Genomic DNA, 13,587 nt, shown 5'->3' on the forward strand with positions numbered 1-13,587 from the left:
AGAGTGTGCCACAATGTTGCCAATGGAAGGCACACATGGCAAAGAAGGTATAAGAAAGCAGGGTTCCTGATACTGTAGAACACTATAGATCAATGGCGTGGACCTCTAGACCAGGGTTTCTCAACCTGAGCCCTATTGATATCTTCTAATTCTTAGAATGGGGACTGTCCTATGCTTTGCAGGGTATTTAGTACCATCCCTGGCCTCCACCCACTAGACGCCAGTAGCACCCCACTCCCTGAGGTGCGACAACCAAAACTACCTCTAGAGATTGCCATCTGTTCTCTGGGGGTGCCAAAGTCACCTTTGGTTAAGAACCACTGCTCTAGAGGGGCGTCTGGGTGGCTCAGTCCGTTAAGTGTCTGACTTTGGCTCAGGTCATAATCTCGGGGTCCTGGGATGGAGCCCCACCTCTCGCCCTGCATCTCAGTGTCTTGCCCTATGACTCAGTGTCTGTTTCCCAAGGGGAGTCCTGCGTTGAGCCCTGTGCTCAGCAGGGAGTTTGCTGTTCCCTCTCCCTCTCCCTCTGCTCACCCCCCAACTTGTGGGCACTCTCTCTCTCGAATAAATAAAATCTTAAAAACAAACAAACAAACCAAAAACCCACTGCCCTAGAGCAGTTCTGTCCAATAGGAATATAACGCAAGCTACAAATGCAGACCACGTATTTAAATTTAAATTTTTTAGTAGCCACATCAAAAAAAGTAAAAATATACGGGTGAAATTAATTTTAATAATATAGAGCATTTGACTCAATATATTAAAAATACTGTCACTTATCACAGGATTCATATAAAAATTGACAGGGCCATATTACTCTTTTCTCATATAAAATCTGTATTATTTATTATTTATTTTTTAAAGATCTTATTTATTTATTTGAGAGGCAGAGAGAGAGTACAAGTACAGCGGGCAGGAGCAGAGGGAGAGGGAGAAGCAGACTCCCTGCTGAGCAGGGAGCCTGACATCAGGCTCGAGCCCAGGACCCTGGGATCATGACCGAGCCGAAGGCAGACGCTTAACCCACTGAGCCACCCAGGCGCCCCTCATATAAAATCTTTAAAATTGGTGTGTACAGTAGTTCCCCCTTATCCATGGGGGAATGTTTCAAGTTTTCCAGGGGACGCCTGAAACCGCACATAGTACCGAGCCCTGTATACACAAGTTTTTCCTATGCGTACATACCTATGATAAAGCTTAACAGATAGATGAGGCTCATCACAGTAACTACGAACAGAATAGAACAATTATTAACAATACACCAGGGGTGCCTGGGTGGCGCAGTCATTAGGCGTCTGCCTTCGGCTCAGGGCGTGATCCTGGCGTTATGGGATCGAGCCCCACATCAAGCTCTTCCGCGATGAGCCTGCTTCTTCCTCTCCCACTCCCCCTGCTTGTGTTCCCTCTCTCGCTGGCTGTCTCTGTCAAATAAATAAATAAAATCTTTAAAAAAACCCAAAAAACAAAAACAATACACCAATAAAAGTTACGTGAATGTGGCCTCTCTGTCTCTCTCACGATATCTTTATTGTCCTGTGCTCACCCTCCTTCTTGGGATGCTGAGAGATGACAAAATGCCTATGTGATGAGGTGACAGGAGGGGAATGACGGAGGCACAGTGACGTTGCGTCAGGCTGCTATGACCTTCTGACGATGTATCAGAAGGAGGATCGTCTGCTCCCCGCCGCGGCTGACTGCGGGGAATTAGAACTGCGGATAAGGGGGGATCGCTGTACCTTCCACTTACAACACATCCTGACTAAGGCTGGCCATATTTCCAATGCTCCATGGCCACGTGGGGCTCGTGGGTACCGTATTGGATGGTGTTAACTCTAGACTTAACAGAAGTTACGGGAGAAAGAAGTGTCTATCTCCTTTAAGCCCTCTTTATTTGGGGGCTTTTGTTGCTTGCAGCAGAATGAAACTCTAACCAGCCCCTGGGTTTTGGATCCACCACACACTTTTAAATGTTCGAGAATTAAAAACGAGATTGGTGATGTGCGGCTGAAAAGGGGAAAGTGCTTTAGAGAAGGTAGGGAGAGGGTGCCCTGCACGCCCCAGGGACTGTCTCCCCGAATCCTCCCAGGAGCTGCAAGATGCGGGTGTCATCACCTTCATGTCATGAATGAGACTCAGCTCGGAGAGCCTGGGGGGTGCTGTGCCCCGCCAGGTCCCCTACCCGCTGAGGCACTCAGGCTCCCCCAGGGCGTTCTACCACTGTCTGGGTCACTCTCCAGGACTCGCCTCCAGCTGAGTCACTTTGCTCAAGGTCATCACCCTTCCCTAGGGGCAACCTGCATCGGACGGACATTCATGAGTGTGGGTGTATCCCTTGCTCAATTTCTGGACAATTCTGAGGACCATCTCAGCTCCAGAGCCACCACAGCTGAATCCGATCCTCTGCCCACTCCTACCCTCACTCACTCCTGGACGGCTGCTGATCGCTCCTCAGCAAACGTCCCCCATGCACCCAGCAACAGAGAGGTTAAGTGACTTGCCCAAGGTGGCACAACCAGTCCCCTCCCCAGAAGTCAGAGGTCACGGAGAGTTACGGTCACTTGGCCCCTTCTTACTCCAGGGGGACGCCCCATGGCTCCCCCATTATTGTAACCCTAGAGCAGCACACTCTTTCTCCCTCTGCACCTTTGCTCGCACTGTTCCTCACGCCTGGAGAATCCCTTCTGTTCTTTCACCACAGAAATCCTACCTCCCTCAGGGCCCCAGCTCAAATTACCCCTCCTCTCCTCCTCCAGGAAGCCTGTCTGTGTTACCTAGCTCTAAAATTTCTAGATAGCTCGAAATCCCTAGTGTGCCTCCCATACACATTTGGGAAGAGCCCAGGGAAACTGCTAACCCTGGAAAGTTGAATGAGGGGAGAAGTGGAGGGGGCAGGGAGATTTTCCTTTCCTGGTACCACCCTTTGAATTTTGGGTGCATTTCTAGGTTATTCCCAGAAGATTAGTTAATGATGTAACAGACCACACTGGTGAGTTTCCGATTCGAACACCCACCAGGCTGTCTCATGGCAGTTAATGTCAATCGGATTAATCCAGCGGCTCATAATGATGACCCCGTGTCAGGGGCAGGGCATGCATTTTGGAGGAGGACATGGCCTCTGCCTGGGAGATTCCAGAGCCTGTTGAGGGCACTGACTCAAAGGAAGATCATTGCCTTCCCAGGAGGGCTGTCAGCTCCCAAGGGCCTCAGACATCCTAGCCGTCCCCAGCTGTTGGGTGCAGGTTGGGTGTGACCTGGGTCGGGCTAGAACCCTGTGCACAGCTGCCCTTCCCATACCCTGGCCTAGGCTGAGGGTCAAGGGGTTATGCCAAACAGGGCACCGAGTACAGAGGTCCAGAGTCAGATGGCCTGGGTTCAAATTTTGAATCTCGGTCACCTTGCCTTAGGCAAGTCACTGCAACCTTCGGAGCCGGTTCCCCTCCTTGCAGAGGTGAAGTGGGGATTGCATGAATTAAGTTAATAGCTATGCAGAGCGGCGCTCAGCAGGTGGGAGCTTCCTCCTTATCCCCTGCCTAGGGCACTGCCCCTCAGTGGGAGTCAGGGTCTGGGGCACTTTAAGGAGGGCCAGGCAGGCCAGAGACCAGGGCTCGGCGGGCTCCCTCTTGCCAGTCCCGGGCTGTCCCATTTTCCTGTCTGGGCCATGTGCACAGCAGTGAGGGCTGGCCCGGCCTCCAGCCTAACAGTGTTGCACTCTCCGTGTTTAGCCTGTGGGCATAACAGCACCCACGGGAGAGGCTCTCCCCAGGAGGAAATGCCTGCCTATGAGCTCTGCAGAGGCACCCTACCTAGGGGAACCTGCCGGGGACCTTGCCAAGGGGCAGACAAGGTGTCCCTCTAGGGAGGGGTGGCTATGCAGGCACCACAGTCTGCCCCTCCTCTTGGCCCTCGGCCTTTTCCTGGAGTGTGGCCTTACACACTCCAGCTGCTCCCTTACTCTGTGGCAGCTTCTCCTTCCCCGTCTGCAAAAGGGTACACTGCCCCTCCCCCCCCAGGGCTACTGTGAAAAGCATCCAGCCCAGAGTAGCTATTCCCAAAACCCCCAGTTGGGGGTCTCAGTTCTTCTCCCCTTCGGGGAGCCCCAGTCAGCAAAATCAATGGCTTTTTAGCATCAGACATTGTTAGTCCACTAGCGCTGCCCTCCCAGGACGTGGACAGCAGGTGTGGACGCCTCCTTCTCACCTTCCCCCAGAATGAGCAGTCCCTCGTCCGTGTATGGGCCCTGAGGGGCTGACATCAGGGCATGGGCTGGGCCTGTCCAGGGAAAGGTCACGGGGTCTGGGCAGACGGGAAGCTGCTTGCTACCTGCAAATACCTGGGAGCCTCCATACCTGCCTTTTCCAGTTGTTTTAGAAGGGGCTCTGTCCTCTCCAGGCAACGCATGTGAAACTTGAATTGTGGTTCAGGGCAAATGTGATCCTTTTCTTTTCTTTTCTATGCCACACCCTTGGCTGCCGATGCTTCTGGGCTTTGCATGTACCCAAAAATAAATCTATGAATGAAGGGTGCCTGGGTGGCTCAGTTGGTTAGGCGTCTGCCTTTGACTTAGTTCGTGATCTCAGGGTCCTGGGATCGGAGCTCTGCATTGGGCTCCCTGCTCAGCAGGGAGTCTGCTTCTTCCTTTCCCTTTGCCCCTTCCCCTGATCATGCTTTTTCTCTCTTCTCTCAAATAAATAAACAAGATCTTAAAAAAAAATTTTTAAAATACACCTATTAATGAAATATTTCAGATTGCCGGAATATATAAGAATGTTCTAATGGCCGCTCATGGTAATGGCCCACAGTTGACGGCCCCTGTGTGAGCCCCGACATGAGCCCCCCTCCGCAGAGGTAAGCCCTGCTCTGAGACTTGGGTCTATTACTTCCTGCCGCATAGGTAAAGACTCGTGTACAACCGCTAGTGCTATTCTGCATGTTGCTAAACCTGATAAAGCGTATTATACAATAGTAATCCACGTCTTGCTCTTCTTTGCCTTACCTCATGCTGTGAGTGTCATCCATGGAGCTCTAGTTCATTTTCAAGCGTGTGGAGAATTCCGTCATGTGAACAGGCCGCAGATGATATCTCTAGCCTCCCACTGATGGACATTTCCTTTGTCTCCAATGTTTACTATTATAAACAATACGGGGATAAACATAATTATACAGACTTTTCCCTCTGGCTAGGATACCTCCCCACCTACTTTGGCCATCCTTATACTCCTGTTCACTCGTGGAAACCATCCCCCCGGGTATCAGTCTCCAGATTCTTCATGGTGACCTCCTCTAAGTGCAGCTGGCATCCCTTGTGGAATGGCCAAGAGGGTGCTGTCCTTTGAGGACGCTGGGGGGGCCCCAGGCTACTACTCAGGAGCAGACACACATCTGGATCCCAGCACATCTGCCCAACCTCGTTCCAAGAAAGGAATGCCCGGCTTTAGGACAGGAATTGATGGTAGCCGAAGAGCATGGGCTCTTAAGTCTGCATTTTGGGCAGGGCCGGGTGGCAGGACTCACGCTCATTCTGTGTGGTATCTGCAGGAGCAGATCCATTGCCAAATCTGAGATGGCCTCTGATGGGGCTGGAATGGTTGGGGGCAGGCTGGGCTTTGATCTCCACTCTACAGGATGGTCCGGAACTCCAGGAAAGCAGAGGCAGAAGGCTGCCCGGCCTCCTAGGGGCCAGCCTGGAACAGGACCAGCATCATTTCCCTGGCATTCTATGGTCAAAGCAAGTCACAGGGCCCTCCTGATGAGAGAAGCAGCACGCAGTCCATTTATTCCACCCAGGGTCACAGATCCTGACGGAGTCAGGTGGAAAACCCAGGTCCGAACCTGGGTCATCTGTTTCCCACGACTGGAGCCCTTCCTCCGGGCTTTTGCACATGCTGTGTGCATAGCTGGAGACCCTCCTCCAAGCCCCGCTTCACAGATTGGCCTAACTTCCGCTTACCCATCCAGCAGGAGACATCACTTTCCCGGGGGGCTGTCCAGAGCTCCACAACCCTCCGTCGTACTCCTAGAGCAGCCTCTACTCTTGCTTTCCCACCGGCCTCTCCAGTTAGAGTGCCACCCACACCCCGTGCCATGTCTGCACGTGGCAGGTGCTCTGGGGTACTTGTCCAGTGAAGGGATCCATTACGGGTGTGCTCTTCGCACACCACCCCAGAGAGCCTCCCACTTAGATGCTGTGCTTGTCATGGACCCTGAGACAGAGCTTAGCGTTCAGGATGTTTATTAGGAAGTTTCCTTGAGATTAGCACCTGTGCAAGGGATGGGAAGGAAGCAGGAGTGGACTGAGGGAGGTCCCATGGGAGGTACCCATGACACATTTGACGGGCCCCTCGGGGAGTCCTGGGGCTAAAAGAGCCAATCCGCAGAGATGGCCAGACTTTCATTCTCCTGTCTCAATGGGCATTGGGATGTGGACACCCAGGGAGGGTGGGCAAGGAGGCTCTCTGCCGCAAAGGCTGTCCCTGAAGGGGCTGATGGCCAAGGGCTCTCTGCTTACAGCACTCCTCGTGGCTCACACCGTAAGTCCTTCCTTGCCGGGGGTTTGGATGACACATTTCTATTTTCCTCATGGGGTAGAAGAGCAGTGGGGAGGTAGTAGTCCCTGAGAGCTGCTTTGAGGAAGTGTCTTGCCAGCCATGACCTGTGCTGGAGGAAGAGTTGCTTCGAGAGCAGAGTGAGGGAGGGTTTTACCCACATCCATGCTTGGGGGAGCTGGAGTTGCAAGTCTGGGGCTTCAAGGGATTTCATTCCATTCCATCAACACTCAGAGACAGAATGTCCAGCTCCTCTGTTCCAGGCTCTGTGGCATGGAGCGGGGGATATCACTTGGGTGTGAGTCATGGCTCCATGACCTCCACTCCGTCCTTATTGACCACCCCCGCCCCCACCCCCCCCTGCACCATGAGCCACTGTCTATACTTCTTCCAGACGGATCTTTCCAAAAGGCAAATCACATATTCAACTTCTCTTCTGAAGCTGAAAACACCCTTAGAAATCCCAGCTCCATGCCAGGGCCTGCCAGGCCCTCTGTGATCTGCCATGTCCACCTCTCTCACCTTATTTCCTTATCCCCTTGGTCACCCAGCCCCAGCCATGCTAAAGTTGGTCTGCCTTGGCAATTACTAACCAGAGCCTGGACCCACTTCCCCTCCAGATGCTCAGAGAGATGCTTCCTCCAAGTCTGTAAGGTCTTGGTGCAATGTCACTTCCTTCAGGAAGCCTCCTCTGATTACCCACTCGATGCATTCCTTTTTTTCATATTTATTCAACAAATATTTATGAAGCATTTACTATATCCCAAGCAGTTTTCTAGGCACTGGGAAAACACGATGAGCTGGAGTCCGGGCCTTGCCCTCTTGCAGCTTACGTTCTAGTGGAAAAGACAATGAACAAAAAGTACCGCGATTGCAGAGAGTGTAAAGTGGAATGAAAAAACAAGAGCAAGGTAAGGGGGTGGAGAATGTCCGGTTCGGGGACCCTAACATCCAAGCTCAGGGCAGCCTTTCCCCAGCCGCGGTGCCGCTGTGGCGACCCGCCCTGGGCGCAGAGTCAAGGGCGGTGCGCTGGGGAAACGCGGGAGGTCGTCGGGGCGGTGGTGAGGGTCACCTGGACTCCACCCTCGGGGGCGAAAGAGTAGGCTAGGCCTCAACCCCTGTCCGCGGCCGCGCCACCCCCGCCAGTCCCGCAGCCCCGAGGCGCGCTCGCTCCCGGGAAGGGCAAGCCCGAGCGGGTCAGCCAGGTGCGCAGCCTCCGGAGGCCACCGCCCCGCCGCGCGGCCTGAGGGGGGCGGGTCCGGCCGTGGCTCCGCCCCCGAGCCGTCCATAAATGCGCCGGGCTGGCGGCGCCGCCGGTTGTGAGCGCGGCTTCCAGGGGAGCGGGAGAGGTGAGCGCGGACCGCAGCTGCTTCGCTGCTACGCCTGGGGCGCGGCGGGCGCGGAGCTGCAGCCATGCTGTTCTGGCACACGCAGCCCGAGCACTATAACCAGCACAACTCCGGCAGCTACCTGCGGTAAGGGCCGCGCCGCCCCGGCTGGACAGGGCGCGGCCGGGGTCCGCGGGCTAGGCGCCGTCGGACGTCCCGGGGCGGGGCGGGAGCCGCAGGGTCCCGGGTCCTGAGTGCCCTCGCTGCGCCCGCCCCCCCCCCCGCCCCCGGCTGTCCGCCCTTTTGTGGACTGGGAGGGACATCGCCCAGGGTCCCGCCTGGGACGGACCCCGGCGGGACCCGTCGTCCCTTGACGACCCTGGCGGGCGCGGAGCACATACCTGCTGGCCGCAGCCTCCGGGGCCGTCTGCCTCCCCCGTCTCTCCTCTCCCCGCTCGCGTCGGAGCAGAGGAAACTTCCTGCCCTCAGTCCGGTGCCCGTCGCGGGGAAGTCTAGTCCCCTGCTCTTTGCCCCTCTCTGCCCGGGTCTCTCCGAACCTCGCGCCCTCTCCGGTGTCCTTGGGCGGCCGGAGGGGGAGAGTGAGCGGCGAGGGCCGACCTTGCGATTCAGCCTCGCGGGCCGGCGGGCGGGGGCTCAGAGGGACTGGCTGCCCCCTCCCTCCAGGTGGTCTTGCGTGTATTGGCCTGGGGCGCGCACGTTTATTGCCCTTGATGGAAATCTTTCTTCTTCTGCAGGGACTTGACTAGTGCTCTTCAAAGGGAAAAGTAAGTCCTGCTTGTTTTTCAAAGTTCTCTCTTATCCCCTTTAAGGAAGTCAGAGCCCCGTTAGCTTCAGTTCCTGGAGGATTGTTTTTCCCTGTTCTGCAGCTCGCTGGGCACTAATGGGCAGTTATTTCATTTACTGAACTCGCCTGAACCAGCTTTAGCCTGTCTTTATTTCCATCCTAGTCACAGTTTATGAAATGTGCCTAATTCAACCCAAAGGGCATTTGGTATGGGCTCAGAGAAAGTGAATGATGAGCTGGGAGGAATCGCTGGTGCCGATAGCCCTGAAGTGAGAGCTATTCTGAGTGCCCTTTTTTTTTTCTCCCTCCCAAGAAGTTCCCACTCAGATTTACAGTACACGTTATTTGGAAATCCTGGTTTCTGATAAGTATGTGTCCACTAGTCCTCTCTGAAGACAGCCCCGTTCCAGAAGCAAAGAAATGATTGGGTTTATCTGATGTGTCCTCTGTTTTTTATTCATGCGCCTGAATAGGAGGAGGTCTCCTAACTCTCACACTTAATTAGGGAATGATGGCCTTCCCTGCAGACCATGGAAATGTCACCAGAGGGAAGCTGCTCTGGGGCATGTCACAAGTCCACAGGGCAGGTGTTAGTCTCTGCAGAAAATTGTGTCCATTCACCTGCCTGAAATGCTGCAATGGAGTCCATTTTTATTGTACTGTGTGATGGGTTATGGTTGTGGTTTTGCCTACATTTTAGTTTGTGGCGGTTAAATATGTTGCCACATCTTAAAAGTGAGTTTGAAGGTGACCTTGAGTGGAATGTGAGTGTATTTAAAACTTCCTGGATACTTAAAGTGTCATCCCATTAGGAACAGTTCTCCCCTTGTATGGGAGGTGCTTCTGCTTCTGAAATGGAAATTGGTCTGTGGAATTCCTTAGATACCTTTTTAGGATTTTGGTATTGTTTCAGGGGTTGGGAAGTGGGGTGGGAATTGGGGTGAAAGGTGCCAGACAGCCATACTGGTTTCTGGGGTCATTCAGGGACCGTGCATAAGGAAGCATTTGATCCATGCTGTTGAGAAAAAATTTTTTTTATTTCATGTCTTGGAAACTGGGGTTTTAACCCTTTTAGAGGCTGACCTCATTGAAGGCCAAAGTGATGGTCAGTGACTATGCCATTGGTTTCCTCAACTCTAGAGAGAGTCTTGTCTTTTTCCTTGGTTAGTGTATTTTATTTTCGGTCATTTCCTTGCCCTGCAGAACCTCTGCAAGTTGTCTGACCTTACCAAGGTAGTGGCCTTTACTCCTTTCTTCCCTTTTTCTGTTTGATGTTCTCGTGACTTTTATTCCTTGGCAAATAAGGGTGCCAGGCTTGAAATAAATTACTGTTGAGTGATGGTTCTTACCACCCCTACTTCTCTTTTTTCTTTCCTTTCCTTTTCTTTTTTTCCTTTCTTTCTCTTTTTTTCTTTTCTTTAAATTTAAAGGCAGCAGCCCATGGATTATTAACTTAACACAGTCTCGGCAAACATGAAATTATGCAATCCCCAGGTGAGCAGGCCTGCTGCTCCTATGTTCCTAGATAACCACTTGGGCTGGGAGTGTGCACCAGTGTGGCAAAAGGAAGGTGAGGTGTGGGGGGAGCCAAGAGACCACTGCGCTCCTGTCTTTGGGCTGGGGACGGTGGCAGAGGCAGCCCCCACACAGAGTTTCCAGGTGTGCTCCAAGCCAGACTTTAACTTCTGAGAATTGTTTGGGATTGCTGGGGTGTGTGCCGTGTTTGTGTTTTAGAGAAGACTGGTTTATTGTATTGTATGAGGAACACGTTGTACCAGTGACGGCTGTTTATATAGTGAAGTGGGGTCGGTGAATCTGATTCATAACCTGGGACACTCAGAGGGAGGAGGGTTATCAAGATAAGGGTACTGGCACTTTTGGGGCACCTGTTTCTATGCTGTTTATAATTTAGAGGTCTTAAACTAAGCCTCTCCTGCTCATGGGTCATTCATGTTCTCGAGAATTTCTTTTTCCCTTGCCAGGGCATTTAAAAAGTACATCTAGAGACAAGTCCCAGGCTAATGGGAGGCTGATTTTTTTGGTTATAGTGGAGAGTTTTGTTCAGAGGTGGAGGAAAAGGATTTCTGAGCATCTTGATATTTTGCATTTGATTAAGAAAATTGAATTAAAACCTAAGTCTTTCCTCCTCATTTGCATTTAGGAGGTATTAGTATGACCCTTAAAATCAGGGTTATGGGCCAACTGTCCTTTTTTTTTTTTTTTTTTAAAAAGATGGGGAGTGGTGGGTGTCACAGCCTGGACGAGTGAAATGCAGTTTTATTTGCATAGTTTACAGAGGCCTGAGGACAAGGTTGAATTGGTCTGAGAAGCCGCTGAGGAGTAGAATAGTTTACTTAAAAAAATGAAAATGTTTGTTCAGATTCTTCGACTAAGAGCAAGACTACATAATGAGCAATCTCTTGTGGATGGCAACCATGTGGCATTTAAAGTTCACTCTGTTGCTGCCAGTTGTCACAGAGATGATTTCGGTAATCTGTAGATATTAGGTAACTTGGCGTTTTTGCCTCCCTGATTTGATTCAGTAAATCTCTGGAGGGCCATTGAGTGAAAAATAGAATCAAGGATTGGATGGCTCGGTTTGAAACGAGCATCCTGGAGCGCTGGTGATGCGTGAGGTCTGCACCCCGGCGGCACACTGCAGCGGCTCTGCTGTGTTGCCCTTGATGGCCCTGGTCAGGACCCACTTCTCCAGCTTGGCTCTGTCTTTGCCGGTGGGCTCCTGGGGGCCCTGCTCCTGACCGCCCCCTCCTGTGTGTTGCAGTGATGTGCTCGCCCTGCCCATCTTCAAGCAAGAGGAGCCCCAGCTGTCCCCCGAGAACGAGGCCCGCCTGCCGCCCCTGCAGTACGTGCTGTGCGCGGCCACATCGCCCGCCGTGAAGCTGCACGAAGAGACTCTGACCTATCTCAACCAAGGTAGTGGCCGCCACGCTGAGCCAGGGCAGAGCCTGGGTGCGGGGCAGACCTCCCAGCAGGAACGGGGAGGTGACCCGGATGACGCACTTGGGCTTCCTTAGCTGATTTCCGTGCCCGGTCACAGTGGGGTTAGTTGGGAAGGAGACTGTTGTGCCAGAAAGATTCCACTTCCTGGCGGTGAGAGCTCCCTGAGCCTCCGCGTCGTGGTCTGGAAGGTGGGCGGCTCAGTATGGAGTTGCTCGGGCCAGCCGGGGGTGCGCCCTCCCCGGGGCAGAGGCTGTCATCGGCAGCTGTTGTTAGAATTCCTGTTTACTGTGACCGTGGCCGGTATCCTTTGCTGGACATACATGGAGCACCTTAGATATATGAGGTCTGCTGTCCCTTCGGTTCCACGCGTGCCAGGCAGAAGTCCCATGTGGTGGTGGCGCCAGGACCGTTCACTGTTTCCTGAGACAAGTGGCACGGGCTTTGCCATTTGAATCTCCACTCTTGCACTTCCTCACGCCGTGACTGAGCTGCCTTTCCTTTTTCTCTGTGTCTTGATGTAAACGGAGAAGTGTAATTTTGTGACATGAAAGAATGCAGCTGTTTAGAGTGCCTGGTATGATAATGGCTGTACAGTTGCTGATTCCCTTTATCAGGACACGTGGATCAGTGTCCTAACAGATGGCGTTTTTTGTGGTTTCTGTGTGATCGTGTGTATGTGTTTATTGCACTTCCTTCCCGGGTCACCTCGTCGACACCCTGGCATCAAGTGGCTTAATCGCCCCTGTGTTTTTAAGTAGGCAGAGCAGAGGGGCAGGGGGACCACGGTGTGCTCTGTGGGGTCGCACTGAATTGCACGGGAGCTGCAGTGTGGAAGCAGCTGGTCGTCCCCGGGCTGCCGCCTTTCCGTAGAACTTGGAGGCCTTAATTTGGAGAGCCCGCCAGGGGTGGGAATCAGCCCGATCCTCAGGCTGGTCCTCTGCGGGCTTGCCAGCTTCTGGGCGGGGGGCTCTGCATCCGCCTATGGATGGAAGCAGCCTCCTCCCGGGCTTGGTGTGGCCCAGTGGCAGGGTACGATGCTCCCTGCGGGTAGCTCTGTGGCCTCAGCTGGTTGCCAAGCCCAAACTCTGTCAGTTGCCAGGCGCCTGACTCTGGCCCTGACCGCTGGGGATGCGACCCTGTGGACGAGGACCTCTGTGCCCCTGTGCTTGTCTGTGGACTGGCTTCGGCCATTTTCTTTCTTTTGCAAAGAAGGTCAAATGCTACCAACCTGGGGAGCTTTGCTTTCCTCTCCGGGCCTCTGCTTTTTTGCCTAAAGGTAGCCTGAAGAGATGCGCTAATGTTCACGGAGCGCTGGGCTCCGAGGCTGGTCTTGTTCCTGGCCCCATGCTGCGGTGCTGAGGAAGGAGTGAGTGGAGACACTGAGTGTGCACCCGCCATCCACCCTCCCCCTCCTCTGCAAAGCCTTTGCCTGCCTGGCCTGCCTTGCCTCCAAGCCCTCCTCCCTGTAATCAGCCAGCTTTGCACCATGTTTGGCACTCCTCATGCTAGGCCTTTTTAAGATTTTCTTCTCTGTTCAGTGGGCGCCTGGGTGGCTCAGTCGTTGAGCCTCTGCCTTTGGCTCAGGGTGTGATCCCAGGGTTCTGGGATCGAGCCCCGCATTGGGCTCCCTGCGCTGCTGGGAGCCTGCTTCTTCCTCTCCCACTCCCCCTGCTTGTGTTCCCTCTCTCCCTGGCTGTCTCTCTCTCTGTCAAATAAATACATAAAATCTTAAAAAAAAAACCAAAAAACAGACTTTCTCCTTTGTTCAGGATAGAAAAGTTAAAACGGGAAAAGAGTTGCCTTATGCTGTTACCATCCTGTGTCAGTTTGGTGTATTTACTTTAGATACTTTTTAAGTTGCATTTTCCTGGTTATTAAAGGAGCATGCTCATTGTAGAAAATTTGGATGATTTAGACACGTATAAGGAAGAAGATGAGAAGAAAAAATTGA

The 13,587-nt window shown here is 53.0% G+C and overlaps 1 protein-coding gene and 1 long non-coding RNA gene across 3 annotated transcripts in view; one reads left to right on the forward strand and one right to left on the reverse strand.

The window, feature by feature from the left end:
- Window positions 1–4,986: 4,986 nt before the first annotated feature.
- Window positions 4,987–8,724, reverse strand: LOC123796604 (uncharacterized). The gene is made up of 3 exons (XR_006780791.2): window positions 8,272–8,724; window positions 7,136–7,378; window positions 4,987–5,125 (listed from the first exon to the last, which is right to left on the reverse strand). It is a non-coding gene; the product is annotated as an uncharacterized LOC123796604 (long non-coding RNA).
- The window catches only part of TFCP2L1 (transcription factor CP2 like 1), a 60,917-nt gene continuing 55,177 nt past the window's right edge, over window positions 7,848–13,587 (forward strand). The window contains exons 1-3 of one of the 2 annotated variants that reach the window (XM_045804125.2): window positions 7,848–8,017; window positions 8,626–8,655; window positions 11,458–11,609. In XM_045804125.2, the coding sequence (XP_045660081.1) occupies window positions 7,956–8,017; window positions 8,626–8,655; window positions 11,458–11,609 (244 nt within the window). In that variant the 5' untranslated portion in view covers window positions 7,848–7,955. The remainder of the gene's footprint in view (window positions 8,018–8,625; window positions 8,656–11,457; window positions 11,610–13,587) is intronic. The other variant, XM_045804126.2, reaches the window with a different exon arrangement.

Source organism: Ursus americanus, chromosome 1 (assembly GCF_024610735.1).
Source record: "Ursus americanus isolate L20-20 chromosome 1, mUrsAme1.1.p, whole genome shotgun sequence".
In the NCBI taxonomy this organism is placed as follows: domain Eukaryota; kingdom Metazoa; phylum Chordata; class Mammalia; order Carnivora; family Ursidae; genus Ursus; species Ursus americanus.